Source organism: Sprattus sprattus (genome assembly GCF_963457725.1).
Source record: "Sprattus sprattus genome assembly, chromosome: 2".
Classification (NCBI taxonomy): domain Eukaryota; kingdom Metazoa; phylum Chordata; class Actinopteri; order Clupeiformes; family Clupeidae; genus Sprattus; species Sprattus sprattus.
This window is the reverse complement of record NC_137921.1, coordinates 12,031,465-12,051,044: the sequence shown is the minus strand read 5'-3', so window position 1 is coordinate 12,051,044 and position 19,580 is coordinate 12,031,465. Positions and strand designations below refer to the sequence as shown.

Here is a 19,580-nt window from a genome sequence, read left to right as displayed (position 1 = left end):
TTTTACTGGTTTAATAGGCGTGAAGTTTTTGTCTAAAACTTGCGAGTAAACTAGCTAACACACTTCATTGCAAACACCTTGCTTAGACTGGCTTAAAAGCTAGCTGCCATGTTGCAACTGTTGTTATTAAGTATTTGGTGATGTCCTGCTTTAAATACAGTTCTTAAAAGTGTGCAGGGTTGCTGATCCAGAGTACAAAACTACACACTGAATTGTAAAAGTATTTTGAGGGTATCGTAAAAATTAGCTTCATTTGGTTAAAGCAGCAATATGGAGTTCTGTACCAAAACTAGTAAGCTCACTACCTAAAAGGCATGCAAAAACCTTGCCAACACCACCAGCTTGCCCAGCTGACACTGATAGAAGCTTGCCTACACACTAACTGGTGTCTTTTGGCAGTAAACTGGCAATGTCATGTGTGTGAAAGCTTATCTTCCATTTTGAAAGGTGTTCCAGCCCATTACACAGACCTACATAGTGCATATCCTTCACATGACCATATGCTTTTAAAATTAATTTGAAGATGGTACCAAAATGAGTTGCCTATAAAACCGTACCTCAAAAAGTGTCAAATTGTTGCATAGTTTTACTTTAAAGCCTACATACATGCTCTTGAAGCTTGAGACCCCCTGAATTGACTGTGCATCTTCCCATATTCTTATGGAATGTGTTCAGGTGCTTCTTGGTTTGTGTACGTTTTAACGAAGAATGTAAACAGAATGCATAGGCACGTGCATATCAGAAAAGGCAGCTTTTTTTTCTAGTTCTCAAAATGACTTGGCTTGAAATTTTGACCGATACATACTGAATGTATTGCCCCCACCATTACAGGCCCTAAGAGATGAGCCATCATTTTAAATTTGCCTGACGATTCGTCAGAAGACTAAATGTTTCGTATTGCTTTTGAACTCCAGAATTGAAACATGTCCAATTGGAAGTGCATTTATTAACAATGACAACCAGGTTGTCCTTGGTGGTATGCATATTTCATTAGAGTAAGATGATGGAAGCCCTCGCCATTATAAACTGGATTGAAAAACAACACAGCTGTTGTTTGTCTTACTGCCCTGCTGTTATGTGCCTTTAATATTTATGAAAACATTTTCAATCTAACACTTATGTCAGTGTTTGGTTATTAAGATCTTCAGAGTAAAGAGAGAGCCCACATCTCTGAGTCCCAGGGCAGAGTGAATGCACTGGTCAGGCTGGATGACAGGCTTATATTTAGTTCAAAGTCATGGGAGTGTGTGTGTGGGTGGGTGGGTGTGTTGGGGGTGTGAGGAGGGAGGTGGGTCTGTATAAAACCGAAACCCCTCCTTGCCCTCACTGCTCTCAGAGAAGGGAGAGAGAGTTAAGGGAAGTGTCCTTCCTGTTGTTTCCCCCCCTGCATTCCTTTTCTCCCTTTCAGCTTCACCAAGATGTCGAAAGGCCCCACCACGGACCCCACTAAGCTGGGGGTGGGCCGGTCCATCGCTGTGCTGACGTCTGGAGGAGATGCCCAAGGTAAGCAGGGAACTGAGCCTGTTCTGGAGGTGAATGTGCTATCAGGACTGTGGTCTAGCTGTATGGCTGAATGGAGCCAGCCCCGGTGGTCTTTCAGGAGAAACAGAGAGCATTACCTGTGAACTAGAGCTTGTGCAGTCATTGGTGGTCTCCTAACAGAAGGTAGACGTGGTCAGACAGGCATTATTTACCTCAGGAGCCCACGTGAAGATGAACATCTGTGTTCAGAAGTGGGCGGGTCCTAGGAGGCGAACTTGTTTAGAAGTTGCAGAAGTGAGGCCAAGGGAGCTCTATACCAATTTATGCTCAGTTTTACATGGAGGAACTACGGGAACTGTCTGTCAGTGACAATGAGAACTCTTAATGTATGTGAATGATGGCACGTCTGTTTAGCTTGTATTTGACTTAAGCTGGCTTGACCCTAACATTTGAGATGGACATCATAAACATGGCACATTGTACTTGATTTGCAATCCAAATGTAAAGACACTCTACTTGACACACAAGCAAATATTGGTGGACAGATTATGGCAATGTACTGGCTGATGTTGTTTTCAAAGGCTCATAAACAAGATACGCACACGAGTGTAGTGAACTGATCCATTTTATGTAGTCAGTTTTAGAAAGCCCCAAGGAGTAGTTACATAAATGTCCCCAAGTCCCCTTGTCCTCTGCTGTGCTGCCTGTGTGTCTTATTTGCGGCTAATTTTAGAGACACTGACCTTTTTGTTAAATGACATGCAGGAGTATGGAGGGCTGCCATGTTCTACAGCTGCTCGCTGTTGAAACAGGAGCACTCGGAACACAACACAATCCAGACACCTTGGCCTTTAGTTTGGGCTGGTCAAGATATATATGTGATGGCTGAATGGCAACCCCTTGACTTTTCAGTTAGGGTGCATATGACTTTACTAGAGCTCATACTGTATCTAAAAATACACTGGGCTTTGCTATCTGCTAGGACTGGATCATGTTGCCAGACATAGTTTATGCGGTGCGAATCATCAGCTTGACTTATTCCCTGTTGCATTCACAAGAATCTAGAATCAACATATGAGACAATTGTATTGTTTTGGCACTATATAAATGAAACTGAAATTAAATGACATTGAATTGAATTGAATTTAACAGCAGTGCTGTTTTGAGTCAAGACTGTTTCATTCCTCATGTTCATATATACAGATCAATCTAGAGCAACATCCATGTCAGCATTTCCATACATGCCACATCTATTGAAACTGACATTCACGGAACATGCTATGGGTTTCTGATTCTGCTGTAGACCGCTGTGTTATATTAGCCTTTTCCACTAGGGCTGCTAATCCCAGTCAGTTTATTTGACCCTGTTAGTGAAAGGTCACGTGTACACTCTCTCCCACAGGTATGAACGCAGCTGTGAGGGCCACAGTCAGAGTTGGCCTGTACACCGGAGCTAAGGTCTTCTTTGTCCATGAGGCAAGTAGTACACAACAACAAAGTACAGGAAAATAAAGAAAGAAAGAAAAATAAAAAAAACCTCTAAGGACAGTAAAATCCAGAGAAGGAGACTTTCACCCAAAGAACAGATGATCACATCCTCATTGTTTGCCTTAAGGTATTATTGATCACCGTTAATGTATATCTGTTTGTGATGCTGCCTGCAGGGCTACCAGGGCCTGGTTGATGGAGGAGATAACATTCGCCCCGCTACTTGGGAGAGTGTGTCCATGATGCTGCAGCTGGTGAGTCTGCTTGGAATGCCTCTCCAACCCCACATCACCTGCCCCTACCCCACATCTCCTGCCCTTACCCCACATCCCCTGCCCCTACCCCACATCCCCTGCTGGAATGCCTCCCTTACCCCACATCCCTGCTGGTGATGCCTCCCCTTACCCCACATCCCCTGCTGGAATGCCTCCCTTACTCCACATCCCTGCTGGTGATGCCTCCCTTACCCCACATCCTTGCTGGTGATGCCGCCCTTACCCCACATCCCCTGCTGGTGATGCCTCCACTTACCCCACATCCCCTGCCCCTACCCCACATCCCTGCTGGTGATGCCTCCCCTTACCCCACATCCCCTGCCTGTCCTCCAGCACAGATCTATACCATGCATTGCTAAATCGCATTGCACAGAGCTGAAGACATTTCCTATTGCCATCAGAATGCATCATTTGTTCCCAAGTATTCATTTGATAGGTTTCTTGAAAAGGTTATAGAACCTTATTTGTTAGAACACTGCACAGATGAGAAAGAGAAGAGATGCACAGGAAAGACGTGTCTCACCAGAGTTGATCAATTGCAGCTTTAAATGAAGGCTGTCGGGGGAGGGAGAGTGTTTTCGACTGACTGGCCCTGTTAACAGGAGACAGCACACAGGGAAGCTCTAGAGAGATCTGTGCATGGGTGGGACGAGCAGGCTGGGCGCCACGAGAGGACACTAAACCAAGAGCTGCCTCTGCTTTTATGTAGCTCTCAGCTCCAGCATTATTGTGGATGTACCACCGGTGTCTTATATTTGATAAGAAATCAATAGTTCCATATCCCCCCGCACTTATATGACTAGTAATGTACTTTCAGGATCCATTTCCTAAAATGTTCCAATCTGGTTTATGATGTACTGTTCGTGGTTATTATGTTTTTGCTGCAAATATTTATCAATTTTCCTGTCTTGCAGGGTGGCACCAAAATTGGCAGTGCCCGTTGCATGGATTTCATGGTGAGGGAGGGACGCTTGAAGTCTGCCCGCAACCTGGTCAAACGGGGCATCACCAACCTCTGTGTGATCGGAGGTGATGGTAGCCTGACTGGAGCTAACCTGTTCCGTAGTGAATGGAAGGAGCTGCTATTGGAGCTGGTCAAAGATGGTGAGGGTCAAATGCAGCAATATAAACACCTCTGGTGTCTATGAAATTCAGTTTAGGAGGCACAGCATCTTCTGCATGAAAATCTACACATTCTCTCATGTTCAATACATATGTGAATGAAATTATGGTGGGCTCCTTCCAAATTTCTCTTGTCCTTGATTTATCATTGGCTATTTTTTTTTTTAAGTTAATTAGCCAGTTGAGTTTTTATGCTTTTGTCACCGTTCCTACACAGGCCAGATCACCGACGCAGAGGCGAAGGCCTCCTCCCACCTTAACATCGTTGGCATGGTGGGCTCCATCGACAACGACTTCTGCGGCACTGACATGACCATCGGCACCGACTCCGCCCTGCACCGCATCATGGAGGTGGTGGACTGCATCACCACAACAGCCCAGAGGTGTGTGAGCAGCCGGCTAACTAGCAGTGTGTTTAAGGTTGACACACTGGGTCATACGTCTCGATATTCTTGATTTGGACATGTTTACACTCCTATCCTTTCTCTTCTGCTATCTCCTCTAACTAGTACTGAACTTGCACTTACAGAAGTTACATTCCTGTGCTTTTTTATTTCTTATGTAAAGTAGTTTTGTAATGCGATTTGTCTTTCTCTCTTTCAGCCACCAGAGGGCGTTCATCATGGAGGTGATGGGCAGACATTGTGGGTGAGTGCTCCACATTTCTGGACTTTATTCTCATGATGTTCACAATCTGTCACAAGAAGCCAGGCCTGGATTTTTTCATGTCAGTTCAGGGTTCACTGCCAATGGCTGTGTTGCCACAACACAGTGAGTCCGTGTGAAGAAGGAAGAGACAGGTTATTGCCGATAAGAACAGTGTCTGATTATAATCACACCATCCCGTCTACACAGTGTCCATTCATTCACACATCGTCTGATCATTGCTGGATGGTGTACAGTGTTTAATGGACACCAATTGTCATTCAATTTCAACTGACTGTTAGGACACAAGCTGATTTCCCTCCCCTGTTATTTGCCCTGGCACTTAATGTTAAAAACAATGCATTTGTTTTGTGGTTGTTAAAGCGAGTGTGAATGTGTGTCGTGTATTCGGTACCAAGTCATTGAAAAAAACGTGTGTACGCCTGTGTGCTTATGTCTTTGTGCCTCAGCTACCTGGCCCTGGTCACAGCTCTGGCTTGCGGGGCAGACTGGGTGTTTATCCCTGAGATGCCCCCAGAGGACGGATGGGAGGACCACATGTGCAGGAGGATGATGGATGTGAGTTTCTCCCACCTGCACTCTCTCCTTCATGGAGCCCCCCCCCGCCCCCATGTACTACTAGACATCTTTCTCCTCCTCATACGTGAGGCACTCCTGGTAGACTAGCGCTGTCTGTACTGATCGCTTCTCCCTGCCCACAGACCCGATCCAGAGGCTCCCGCCTGAACATCATCATCGTGGCGGAGGGGGCCATGAACAGACAGGGCAAGCCAATCACCAGTGACGAGATCAAAAATGTAACCTCTTTTTCCTGCCTTGTCTACTCTCAGAGTCTCTGCAATCCCTTCTGTTGTGGTGGAGGGGAATACGTGGCTGGTCATCTTGTTTAATTAATGTATTTGCCGTCCACAGCTGGTCACTAAGAGGCTGGGCTTTGACACTCGTGCCACAGTCCTGGGGCACGTACAGAGAGGTGGAACCCCTTCTGCCTTTGACAGAATTTTGGTAATTCTCTCTCTCTCTCTTTCTCTCTCTCTCTCTCTCTCTCTCTCTCTCTCTCTCTCTCTCTCTCTCTCTCTCTCTCTCTCTGTCTCTCTTTTTGTATATGTCATGCCTGTCATGCTCATGTTGTGTGTGTGTGTGCATGTGTGTGTGTGATGTGACACAGGGCAGCAGAATGGGACTCGAGGCCGTGATGGCTCTGCTGGAGGCCACCCCTGAGACCCCTGCCTGTGTGGTGAGCCTGTCAGGAAACCAGGCTGTCCGACTTCCCCTCATGGAGTGCGTGCAAGTGGTAAGACCACGTCCCCATGCGCCTGCTCCCTCTATGTAAATCAGCTATTTGCAACAGACTTTAAATCGAGCGAAAAGAACAAGCCGCATGTCCTCGGTTTCACTGCTGACACAAATCTCACTTTAAATATCTCTGACTGTCTAGACAAAGGATGTCACCAAAGCCATGGCAGAAGGCAGATTTGAGGATGCTGTCAAACTCAGGGGCAAGTGCGTAAACAGCCTGGCTTGCCCTTCTTTCACCCTTCTTTGATTCCTTGTTTTGGATTACACTTTGAATGTTTTTTTTCCTTTCTGCCAGTACATACATTGCTGTTGACTGACCTTGACTGTTGTTATACACAGGAGCTTTGAGAATAACTGGATCACATATAAATCTCTGGCACACGTGCATCGCCCAAATATCAAGGTATGGATCCTGACATCATCTGTTTCTCCACATGGAGTGCTGAATGAAAATAGATTTTTTTTCCAAGTCCCTCTCCTCTTACTCTCTGTTTACAGAGTAACATCAACATTGGCATTGTACACGCGGGCGCCCCCTGCGCTGGCATGAACGCGGCCGTGCGCTCCGCTGTGAGGATGGGCATTCTCCAGGGCCACAACATGTTTGCAATCCATGATGGCTTTGAGGGCTTGGCCCTTGAACAGGTAGGGCATGACATGGCAGCTGCATATCCAACAGCAGGAGCATCGTGCTAAATTAAACCAATGAATAAAGAAAAAGGGTAAAGGAGGAAGGAGGGAAGGAGGGACAGATAATGAACCAACAAACAAAAATAGAAGTAATGACTGAGTGAATTCATAGATGGGTGAATCGATGGATAAATCGAAGGAGAAATGGATGGTGACCGTTCTGTGGCACTTTCCTTAGATGCTTTCTTTGAATTTTTTCCAGATTGAACCAATCACGTGGAATGATGTTGGCGGCTGGTCAGGGAAAGGAGGCTGTTATTTGGGCACAAAGAGGTAGGGCAGGATTCTGATGCTAAAGAAAGCAGTTCTGGTCATAAGTTCGCCATCACTCATGCTTCATTTTGTCTCTAATATTGTAGACTTCTCCCAGGAAAATTGATGGAGCAGATTAGCCTGAGCATTGCCAAGCACAATATTCATGCCCTAATCATCATCGGTGGCTTTGAGGTAACTGTCAAAAATCCTGTACAAACGCGCACGCACACAAACACACACACACACACACACACACACACACACACACACACACACACACACACACACACACACACACACACACACACACACACACACACACACACACACACACACACACACACACACACACACACACACACACACACACACACACACACACACACACACACACACACACACACACACACAAACGTACATGATTGTACCTGTTATGCACAAATGCTCTGCTCTACTTGCAGGCGTATTCTGGTGGGCTGGAGTTGGTGCGGGGCAGGGAGCTGTACGAGGAGTTGTGCATCCCCATGGTGGTGGTCCCCGCCACCGTCTCCAACAATGTGCCTGGATCTGACTTCAGCATCGGCGCCGATACAGCCCTCAATGCAATCACTACAGTAAGTCGTGTGATGTTATTCTTTTCCAGACATCAGTGCATGCCCTTAAACATATGTGTGCATGCGCACACACAAAAGCACACATACACAAACCCACACACATACGGGTTTTATTTTCCCAGGGCCAACTAGGGTCTACTAACAGTAATAGCATTAGTGGCCTCTTCGGCTCAGCTATTGGGCTCTATAGCCCTATAAAGGTATTATGAAGCTCTGCAGCCCTATAAAGGTACTACATATATGAGCTCTGGCTAGTATTGTATATATGTGACCATGAAATACCCTCTGTAGAGGTATAAAAATACATTCCTGATATCGAACCAGGCACAACACCGGCCAAATCACCTCCCAACTATAATTTCATTCTCATGGAGCTCTTGTGACAGTCAGACACAAATGAATTGTTCCTCCTTCACCCCAGACATGTGACAGGATTAAGCAGTCGGCTGCGGGCACTAAGCGCCGGGTGTTCATCATTGAGACTATGGGCGGCCACTGTGGCTACCTGGCTACCATGGCAGGCCTTTCAGGAGGGGCTGATGCTGCCTACATCTATGAGGACAAATTCACCATTGCCGATCTGGAGGTGAATTAATTAAATATGACTAAATCACTTTCCCCTTCAAAAAAAATGATCTCATTGGATTATAAAACTAGCATCAGGTATATACATTGGTACATTTCCAAGGCTAATTCATTTGAAATGGCATGTGTTTTACAGGCAAATGTACAGCATCTGTGTGAGAAGATGAAGACCACAGTAAAAAGAGGTTTAATTCTCAGGTTTGTTGGATATCAATGCTTTAATTTAGCTCAAAGTCATTTTGATAGATAAATAGTTGACATATCACCTAGGCAGAGCAGCCAATGTTCAGAATTAACTTTGTGCAGGAACGAGAGCTGCAACGCCAATTACTCGACCGACTTCATCTTCAACCTCTACTCCGAGGAAGGAAAAGGAATCTTTGACTGCCGTAAGAACGTCCTGGGACACATGCAACAGGTAAGGGAACACTCAGTGAAGGGCTCATCAGTAATAGCCTCACATACTAACTTGGTGATTTTGAAAGTATGGCGCTTTATGAAACTGCTGTTTCCCAGTGTAGTATCAATCTCTCTAAATGCTTCATGTTGTCCATCACCAGGGCGGATGCCCGACGCCTTTCGACAGGAACTTTGCCACCAAGATGGGAAGCAAGGCTGTCCTCTGGTTGACTGATAAAATGAAAGAGTGCTACAGACACGGTGAGTGGTGGACGTATATACTGAAGACCCCTGCACCTCTCTATGCTGACAGAATATACAGGTCTGGCCTAGTAGCATCTCAATGCACTAAGTGTAGCTAATGCAGAATATTTCTTTAGGGCTCAGATACACATACGCGTCTTTTTTCAGGCAGAAACGCTTCAGTAACGCCTTGGCAAAGTGCGGCGGCCAAAACAGAAGCGGTGCGCTTCCCTGCCTTGCGCTGGAAAGTTGAGAATAGTTCAATAGTTAAGCGCAACTAAAAAACGCTTCAAAGACGCAACGCGTGGTGGAGAAGGGGCGCACGCTTTAAACGCGCCGTACCATAGGAATCAATGCATTTGCTCGCGTCCCGTTTTTACAAAAACGCGTATGTGTATCTGAGCCCTTATGAAGTGCACCTACTTACGACAGCGCCTACATAAACATCGAACACACCCATTGTAATGCACGCTGAATCACATTTTATTTGTATGTTTTTTGATTTGTCTGATATTGTGTTTCTTATGAGTCTTTTTGTTTCCCAGGCCGTATCTTCGCCAACACTCCAAACTCTGCATGTGTGCTCGGCATGAGGAAGAGAGGCCTGCTTCTCCAGCCTTTGGCAGATCTGGAAAAAGACACTGATTTTGAGTGAGTGTCTCCTCCCATTATTCATCTATTTATACGTACGCTCCAGACAGCCTGACATTTAAAAGCGTGTTGCTTCATGGTCTCACACTTAACTTGTCATTGTTTTTCTAGGCACCGCCTCCCAAAATCACAGTGGTGGCTTAAACTGAGGCCTGTGATGAAGATCTTGGCTCACTACAATGTGGCTTTGGACACTGAACATCACGCGATTGAGCATATCATAGGGAAAAAAATCTAAACCCACCTAAACAAATGGAGTACAAGACAGCAAAGTGGTTTACCATAACAAAAGCCATGTAGTCATATTTAGTTTTTTTTTGCTCACAAACTGCTCATACAGGATTAAACACAACTATCCCCATACCTACAAACTGTTTGAAATGATGGTCATTTGCGCTCCCTGCTTTATGACTCTCTTGTGATCTACCTCTTTATTGTGTCCATTTTACTTCTCTGTGCCTCCGATATCTTTGCACTCATTGGTCTGTACTGTGTGGCCAAATCAAATACAGGTTTATCATTAAGACAAACCCTGATTTATAAAGGGGACTTTTGTGTGGTAGCACATAGACATGGGCCTCCCATCAGAGTCTGGACCCCTAGTGCTGAGCTATAGCTAACGAGCTGAAGAAATTGAGGTTACCTATAAAAATGTCATTCAACAATAAAACAGTCTTCAGAAGCCTGTATTTAGTAGTATGATTTCAACCGCCTGTAGAATCTGACTTTGCCTACTTCAACTTAATCGACATTAAAGGCAAAGCTCAGTGAGCAAATTGGTATAACCTATGGGTAAAATTGCTTACAAATGCTGACGTGTCAAAAAGGTCAATATTGATATTAACAGTCAAGGTTGTATTGAGTAAGCAGCCAGATAGTGAACAACAGCGTGCACTATTAAAGTTGCCGGCCTGTAGACATAATCTTTCTGCTTATCATACACCCTAGTAAGTACACTACGTGTAGTGTTATGTGGTGCAAGCTATTTGCAGGCCACAAGTTTACCAATGCTAAGCACAATATAGTTTATATGTCAGACGTCTGTTGTAAGTATGTTTGCATGTGTTGCAGGGAGTGAATTCATTGCATTTCAACAGGAGAACCTATGCACATTTTGGTAAACATAAGCATCTGATGTTATGTAGTGGCATTGTCTGCTAGGTAAGAATAAACAGTTCTGGAAATATTTTTCATCTATTTTAGTTGTGGATGATTGGATGATTTTTTGTGGAAAGGTAGCGTGCAAGACATTCAATTGGCAGTCTATCAATTTAAAAAAAATGTAAAAAAAAAAATCAGGTTTTGTTTTTAAGAATAAAACTAAGCAAAACAGCAAACATAAAAAACACGATACAATTTTTCAGCAATGGTCTGAAATGTTCATCCCATCCCATCCCTTTCTGGTGACATCTTGTGGTTTTGCGCATGAAGGTTTTACTGGTGCAACTGCAGTATCAGTGGCAGTGCTCTGTTGGCACCTAACTGTTTCCTGACAGATGCACATTAAACCACAGTACTAGAGCTGGTTGCTGAGGTGGTAACATCACTATATGAGCTCCACCATATAGCCTATTGAAGAAGACCTGTTTTGCCTTAATAAGGGGTGAGTTTTTCTGACATACATTTTTTGTGTAAATTTAAAGAATTTGGGGACATAAAAGAGGTCACACAGCTCATGAAATTATTTAATGATTAATTTATTTAATTGTATTATAGTTCTGTTTGTAGACTTGTATGTTTCACATGAACTTGTGAGCAATTCACTGGATGGAATACATTAAATGTTCCTGTTCCTGTTTCATCTGTATCTGCACAAACCACAAAACATATAAACATAGTTGAAGCAATTTAATTGCAATAGTCAAACATCTTAGTGCAGCATAGTTTTTGTGAGAAATAAAGAGGTTTCTAGATGTGTTACTGCAATATCATCTTGAAAGAACAGTGAAAATATTCTTAATCCTTGCATGAGTTCTGAAAGAAGTAAGGTGAAGAGTTGAATCTTCCGGTACATTCAGTGATTATTTGTCACAGATGTTTATGAATTTGTTTAAATGACGAAAATGTAAACAAAAAACAAACAAAAGGTCAACACTGCATTTTTTCAGGCCTTCAGGTTTGAGTCTAGAATTATACTGTATCACACAAAACTAATTGCAACTTTAAGCAGGCTTTAACATAGTTCTTTCTTTTATTTGGCTGGCCTCAGTGAAGTGTGCATAAGATGTTTGGTAAGTGCTTAATGCAGCTCAACATTTTCTAAATTGTGCAAGTAAATGCATGAATGATTTCCCTGGGAAGATTGCAAGCACAGGATCTTCAGGATCTTTATTCTTTCATTCTTCATTCTTTATTCTTAAGTACTTTATTTCTAAACAATAACATGCTGGTATGTGCTGTAATCTACTGTAAACACCTGGCTGTGTATTAAAATAAGGTAGAAACGCCTAAATAATATGTACACATAGCTGTGAATTGTACATCAGCAGCATTGTGCCTGCTTATGACAGGTCCTATGACTGGATTGTTTTACTTTCACTCTACACATGCATGATACATTATTTATATTAGGAGATTACATTTGTCACAGAATCTCACAAACTGTTATTATTATTTCTTAAGTTAGCTATATCTAACAGACCATAAAAAAAGTGTTGTCATTTGCATATGTGAGGTTACACCCATCAAGCAGTCCTGCTAGGCTGGGATCATTGACTATTTGCTCAATAGACCATTTGCTAAATCAACCATTGCAACTTTTAACACACATCTGGTAAGTCGTTGACAATAGTGCTCTAAAATATTCTGATGTCACTATTACATTTCAGTGGCTCTCCGTTCAGTCCTGTTACTGTTTTTCCACATTTTTCAAGTGAGGTTTTGAACAAAATCTTGCCTCATTTTAGACATTACAGATACCTGGTTAAATATTGATAATGTTGCAATGGCAGCAATGTTAATATTAATATTAGCTTTGTTCCCATAGAAAGACGTTGTTGTGAAAAATGTTGCAATAGAAGAAATGTTCTTGTATTGACAGAATATTCTTATTCCATCATTACAAGTTTATAAGATCAGTTATGGGTAGGGGATTAGCAAATGCAAAGGGAACTGAAAGAGAAGAGAAAGTCTGATTTGCATTTCCCTTGAGGAACCTTTGCCACCTTATATCACTTGTAATATTACTGGTATGAAGAGAAAACATTTTCATAGAAAGATTCCATCTGCATCCATTAAGCCTAACATCATGTGTTTTTGGGTGTCGTTTTTACTATCCCATTTTGTGTGACTTGGTCATATGTGACAATAAAATGCCTATATCGTGTTTATGCCCCAAACAGTTCAGTGCTCCAAGATCCTAGCGTAAGATGAACTGGGTGTGGTTAATTGCAGCTGTTCTGATATTCTATAGTGACCAGATGGGTATGTAGGCTACTGTATGTTTTTAAATACATTGAAGTATTATGAAACTATATGGTAAAACATGAATTATTCTCAGAAACAGTCACATATACTGTATGCCTGTCCAATGGTTAGGTGTGCAGGGAAGGTGCAAGTCTCAGTCAACATGCTCTGCTTGCGTGAGCACTGAAGGATGTGCTTGGTGTAAGATGAGGGTAAGTGTCTTCTGAAACATTTGAACAGTAAAGACATACTGTCACATCTCTCTGCAAAGGGACATATGCAAGTCCAGTGAGCTTTGACATCAACATTTAAGATTCAGTCAGTGATACTGGCAAAATGTTAATGATAGCTGATCTCAACAGCTAATCAAACAACACCCCTCCCTTCTGTGGTCCTGAGGCAATAGGTTGATTGACATGGTTCTGCCTGAGACACTTTGTTTGTTTATCTGTTTATTTGTTTACAGAGACAGGGCTGTGTACCAACGCTTTAGTTTTATTTTTAGCCACAAACAAAGCGGGAAAACTAGCGGACGACGAGGAGCAATTTTCTGATTTTGACACAATGTGTATTGGATTAGAATTGTGGATTGCACCTTAAACATAACAGTCCACACCGTACAACATTTTCCAGGTGAAGCTCGTGACTGTATTGCTCTGATTAGTCATGGTGACAACTGGGCCATAAAGTCCTGTTTTTAAAATGTTGTGTAAAATTAGAAGCATGTCCTCCTTCCAGGACTTCCTGATTCCTGGAGAGCCTACAAAGCATCGGTGCGAGACTAAAGACAATCTGAAGATGAGGAACTGCTCTGAGGTTATCGACCCCAAGCCCAGTGCACACGCCGACAGGGACGAACCCCTCGGAAGTAACCGAGGAAGAGTGGTCCAGCTCCAGCCTCAGAAGCTCCACATCAAACTTAGAGTTGGTGTGTGTTCTCACACAGCTACCCAAACATTTAACACAACTGTTTAATCATGTTTTTGTTACATAATTCTGTTTTTATTACGTCACCTATTCATTTTCACTACATGTATAGTAATAACTGTATGAGAATGTTGTAGTGGTCGATTTGTATTCTGACGATTACAGGAAGGTCTGGTGACTCTTATTCCTTGACTTTGTCCAACCTGCCAATGGTTAGGAGTCCCCCACACCTTTGATGTCATGTTTAAGAGAGCGGAGGGCTACCCCATTGACCTGTATTACCTCATGGATCTCTCCTTCTCAATGAAGGATGATTTGGAGAACGTTCGCAAATTAGGCCACCAGATCGTCTCAGCTCTGAAAGACGTCTCCAGTTCTGTCCGGATTGGTGAGTGAGTGACCGAGAGGAAGGAAATGAAGAATCAGGACATGTAACTAGGCGTATTACCTGCATAGTATCACATTCTTTCCAGTTGTATATTACTTTTATAAATTGGACCAAGTGACCGACCGGCAGATGACAGTGCACAGTATGCACACAACTCGCACAGTATTATCCTCTCTTCCTTGCAGGTTTTGGCTGTTTTGTGGAGAAGGCCAAGGATCCTTTCATCAGCACAGTTGAGGAAACAAAAAAAAGACCCTGCAACAAGTCATTTAAGGGGCCCTGTCAGCCTTCTTTCAGCTTCAAGCACGTTCTAAACCTCACAGAGGATGTTGCTGAATTTAAGACGCGGGCTGAAAAAGAGTCCATCTCCTCCAACATAGACAATCCGGAGGCAGGCTTTGATGCAATAATGCAGGTTGCCGTCTGTCAGGTGGTGACATAAAGTTTAAAAAAAAAAAAGACAAAAAGTTTTGCTTAAAAAAAAACTAACCATACTGACACTGCGGATCACAATGCTCTCACATGCACAATGACTCTGTTCATTTTGTGCTAGGATGAAATTGGTTGGGGCGACGTGACACGGATCTTAGTCTATACTTCTGACAACACCTTTCATCTGGCTGGGGACGGAAAACTAGCTGGGATCTACTACCCCCATGATGGGAAGTGTCATCTTAACAGCGAGGGAGTCTATGACATGGAGACACACTTTGTGAGTGTCTTCCTTACGTTATACTGTACATCTACTTGAATACACAGCCCACCCTCAGAACAGCACTCCTGGCTTGTGTATATGTACTGTACATATTGAAATGTAGGATGTGTTTCTTATAGGACTATCCCTCTGTCGCTCATGTTGCTGAGGCTCTCAGTGCCAACCACATCATGCTCATTTTTGCAGTGACTAAAGATCACATAGAGCAGTATATGGTAAGTGTCCTATTTATACCTGATGTGTTGTGTTCTGGTGGATGCCTGTGTTCAAATAATGATTTCATTTTTGCACAGGCTGTGAGTGAACTCATCCCACAGTCTGTAGTAGGTGTGCTGGAGAAAGACTCCAGTAATGTGGTTCAGCTCATCTCAAAGGCCTATGATGTAAGTGCAACAAAGTAGATCTCTTAGAACTTACACCAGTCATTGCAATTTCTGGCCCTTTGAGCCATTAGTAAAAAAGTTTTCAAAAAGTTTAAACTTTTTTACATCATCAGGATCTATTATCTACAATATTGCTGGAGCACCATAGAGTTCCACCAGGCATAGATATCTCCTATGTCTCTCAATGCAGTGATGGCACTCACTCCCCAAGGCAGAGGAGAGGGGCATGCAATCATACTATGATCAATGAGCAGGTACTTTGGCTATTAAAATACGTATGAGCATATATCAGAATCCAATTAATTTATGATGGAACTTCAAATATACCTGAAACGGGCTGAAGTGGTTTTGCTGCTATTATCATGGAGAATTCCTGAGAGATTTAAAATCATCCACGAAGCTTTCTACAAGTGATGGTATATGTTTTTGGTGTGATACTCCAACAAGCTTCTCTAAATGTGCATCACTGGTATCAAAACAGTGAACTGTCATTTGTTCTACGACCACAGGTGAATTTCACAGTGACCTTAAATAGCTCAGCTTGCCTGCGTCAGCCGACATCATTCATCCTCAAAGTGCAGGGCTTATATGAGGAGCTGCTGGTAACCGTAGAGACGCTCTGTAGCTGTGACTGCAATGACACGGAACGTTTTTCACCTGAATGTAATGGCAAAGGAACTCTCACCTGTGGGATCTGCAAGTATGTTTCCTCTGGCTGTAATCAGTACAATTTGAAAACGATACCAGACATTACATAGATGTGATAATAAGTCTAACATAAAAACCTCATAAGTACACCGCTCTGATCTTGTTTGTTGTGTTGATCTGTCCCATGGTGGTGGCAGTTGTGATGAAGGGCGCATGGGCCAGAGTTGTGAGTGTGACACGCAGGAGCACAAAGACAGCATGTTTGCGTTGGACAAGATGTGCATCAGCCCTAACAGCTCCCAGCCGTGCAGTGGACACGGAAGCTGCCTGTGTGGCCAGTGTATATGCAATGGGCACCTCAGAGGGCTGTACTGCCAGTGTGATGACACCAGCTGCAATCGCCACAACAATCTCATCTGCGCGGGTAAGAAAGAGAACTGTGGAGGATGATGGTTGAACTTCAATAGATAGTACAGCTCATGTTCCCAGTATTCAGTGGCAGATGTCTATCTTTTTTTTTTTTTGTGATCAATTTTTTATTGACACCATTTATGCAGATGTCTATCTTTTTTTAGGTAATAGCTAAATTATAATTCCCCCTTTTGCTTACTGGCAGGAAATGGAAAGTGTAACTGTGGCACATGTGAGTGTAACCCTATCTACTCTGGTCCTGCCTGCGAATGCTCAACACTGACTGACCAGTGTCACACAGGAGGAGGTGGTCTGTGTAGCCACAATGGCCACTGCAAATGTAACAAATGCCACTGTCAGCCGGATTTCTTTGGGAGACACTGTTCAGAGATAAAAGCCCCTTGTATCAAGTTCAAGTGAGTAAAACAAGTATTTATTTAAATGAGTGAACTGTTAACACCAGGTTTCTTGCACTTATTGTCAGTGTAATAATATGGCTTTGTTTGAAGCATGCAGCATGTTGTTGTGTTACATCTTAATGCTCTAAATGTTTGACTGTTGTTCCCTTACAATTAGTTCACATATTATTTATTTACTTACTATAAATTGTTTCAGGCCTTGTGTGCTATGTGCAGTAGCAAATGAAGAAGACTGTAAACATACTTGTGGAGATATAAAGCTTACCAAAGTGAATGAATCTGCGATACTTGTCTGCTTTGAGGACACTGTTCATTATGATGTGAAGACGGACAAGGCTGATGGAAGTATCCGTATACTCTATGTTCCAAAGTCCAGTGAGTGATCCTCTCAGTTCTTGCTCGCAATTTCTCATCTCCTCATCTGTATTGTTTGCTGTTACAATGAAAATGTATCTTTTTACCAACACTGTATAATAATCATTGTTGGGCAAGTTACTTAATAAAAGTTATCAGGTAAGTTAACTGATTACGGAAAGTTCTCTAAATTGTAATCAGATCACTTTACTGATTACTCTCTCTTAAAAAGTAATCAGATTACTGATTACTTTCAGATATATACAGTACTGTGCAAAAGTTTTAGGCAGGTGTGAAAAAATGCTATGAACTAAGAATGCTTTGAAAAATGTAAACAATAAATGTTTATTTTTTATCCATTTACATGGTAAGACTGAGCACAGCAACAAGACACAACGTAGTTATACTGCATCAGCAGGGTCTCTCCCAGACAAAGATTTCAAAGCAGACAGGGGTTTCAAAATGTGCAGTTCCAGCTCTTTTGAAGAAGACGTTGAGGATCGTAGACGCAGTGTTCAGCCAAGGAAACTTAATGCAGCTGATGAAAAACACATCAAGCTTATTTACCTTCGAAATCGGAAGATTTCAAGCAGTGGCATCAGCTCAGAACTGGCAGAAACCAGTGGTACCCAGGTACAGACATTTACTGTCCGGGGAAGTCTGGCCAGAAGTGGTCTTCATGGAAGAGTTGCAGCCAAAAAGCTCTACCCCGACAAGGAAACAAGGCCAAGTGACTGAACTGAGCACGTAAATATAGAAACTAGGGTGCAGAAACATGGCAGAAGGTGCTCTGGACTGATGAGTCAAAATTAGAAATATTTGGCTGTAGAAGAAGGCAGTTTGTTCGCTGGAGGCTGGAGAGAGGTACAATAATGAGAGTCTGCAGGCAACAGTGAAGCATGGTAGAGGTTCCTTTCCAGTTTGGGGCTGCATTTCTGCAAGTGGAGTTGGAGATTTGGTCAGGATGAATGGTGTCCTCAATGCTGAGAAATACAGGCAGATACTAATCCATCATGCAATACCATCAGGGAGGCGTATGATTGGCACCAAATGTATTCTGCAGCAGGAACATAACCCCAAACATACAGCCAATGTCATTAACAACTATCTTCAGCTTAAAGAAGAACAGAAAGTCCTGCAAGTGATGGTATGACCCCCACAGAGCCCTAATCTCTACATCATCGAGTCTGTCTGGGTTTACATGAAGAGACAGAAGAATTTTAGGAAGCCTACATCCACAGAAGATCTGTGGTTAGTTCTCTAAGATGTTTGGAACAATTTACCAGCCGTGTTCCTTCAAAAACTGCGCAAGTGTATCTTGAAGAATTGATGCTATTTTGAAGGCAAAGGGTGGTCACACCAAATATTGATTTAATTTAGAATTTTCTTCTGTTCCTTCACTGCATTTTGTTAATTTATGAAGAATTGATGAAAATAAACTGTTAACACTTCCATTTTTGAAAGCATTCTTAGTTTACAGCATTTTTTCACACCTGCCTAAAACTTTTGCACAGTACTGTATATATAAAAAAAGATCACCCCTTACGTGAATCATAGAAGTGCTGATCTAGGATCAGTGTTGCATCATGGATCAAAATAGACACAAGAAAATCTGATCCTATACCAGCACTCTTGGCACATCTTCACCCGATGACATAGAAAGGAAGGGTTAAGCAGCAGACTGAACATAGCAATCTACTCTTACCATAATGTCCCAACCATTGCACCCAAGCCAAGTTAATAGAAATGTGAATATGGCAAGCCATTTTGTAATGCACCAGCATACTATAGGATTAGTGACAAATCAAACTGTTTCATAATTATTAATAATATTATCTGTCATTGTGAATGATGTTTTGTGCTGTTGTTAATATCTTGCTTCTTATCTCTCTTGTATAGGTAAAATGTATGTGGTTTACCTCCTCATCAGCACTGCAAGCGGTGGTGTTGTTGTCATTGGCTTGGTTGGCATCATAATCTGCAAAATTCTCCTTGAAATCAGTTAATTTTTCTTCATGTTTGTTGACCCGGTTCTACTCATACACATGAAAGAAATCACTTAAGAATACCATAAATCACTGATAAATGTAAAGCAAACCTTTCAACACTGAACTACCACTGTGTCCGTGTAATTGTTTTTTATACTATAAGTCCTGAGAGA

General features: G+C 42.6%; 2 protein-coding genes across 2 annotated transcripts; both read left to right on the top strand.

Moving 5' to 3' along the window:
• The first annotated feature begins 1,316 nt into the window (after positions 1-1,316).
• On the top strand, positions 1,317-10,140 carry pfkma (phosphofructokinase, muscle a). Its single transcript, XM_080832660.1, has 22 exons — positions 1,317-1,503; positions 2,885-2,958; positions 3,147-3,224; positions 4,160-4,349; positions 4,585-4,750; positions 4,971-5,015; positions 5,483-5,591; positions 5,735-5,830; positions 5,946-6,038; positions 6,202-6,327; positions 6,472-6,536; positions 6,672-6,735; positions 6,831-6,977; positions 7,225-7,295; positions 7,382-7,469; positions 7,739-7,891; positions 8,313-8,477; positions 8,613-8,674; positions 8,783-8,894; positions 9,037-9,136; positions 9,664-9,769; positions 9,881-10,140. Exons 1-22 carry the CDS (start codon positions 1,419-1,421, stop codon positions 10,005-10,007), a joined length of 2,322 nt encoding a protein of 773 aa, XP_080688786.1. The 5' UTR covers positions 1,317-1,418; the 3' UTR covers positions 10,008-10,140.
• A 2,997-nt stretch (positions 10,141-13,137) lies between these two features.
• LOC308360757 (integrin beta-7-like) lies at positions 13,138-19,452 on the top strand (the record flags this gene model as incomplete). The annotated part of the gene is made up of 14 exons (XM_080832867.1): positions 13,138-13,192; positions 13,307-13,386; positions 13,913-14,102; positions 14,319-14,489; positions 14,675-14,919; positions 15,043-15,201; positions 15,324-15,419; positions 15,498-15,587; positions 15,701-15,841; positions 16,097-16,287; positions 16,433-16,659; positions 16,852-17,062; positions 17,262-17,440; positions 19,319-19,452. 14 exons carry the CDS (start codon positions 13,138-13,140, stop codon positions 19,423-19,425), a joined length of 2,142 nt encoding a protein of 713 aa, XP_080688993.1. The 3' UTR covers positions 19,426-19,452.
• Positions 19,453-19,580: the final 128 nt, after the last annotated feature.

Excerpts from the sequence above, each read along its gene's own strand:
- pfkma (XM_080832660.1), top strand. The coding sequence starts at position 1,419 with ATGTCGAAAGGCCCCACCACGGACCCCACTAAGCTGGGGGTGGGCCGG. Across the intron at positions 2,959-3,146 it reads AGGTCTTCTTTGTCCATGAG|GGCTACCAGGGCCTGGTTGA; the intron begins GCAAGTAGTACA and ends TGCTGCCTGCAG. Across the intron at positions 4,751-4,970 it reads ATCACCACAACAGCCCAGAG|CCACCAGAGGGCGTTCATCA; the intron begins GTGTGTGAGCAG and ends TCTCTCTTTCAG.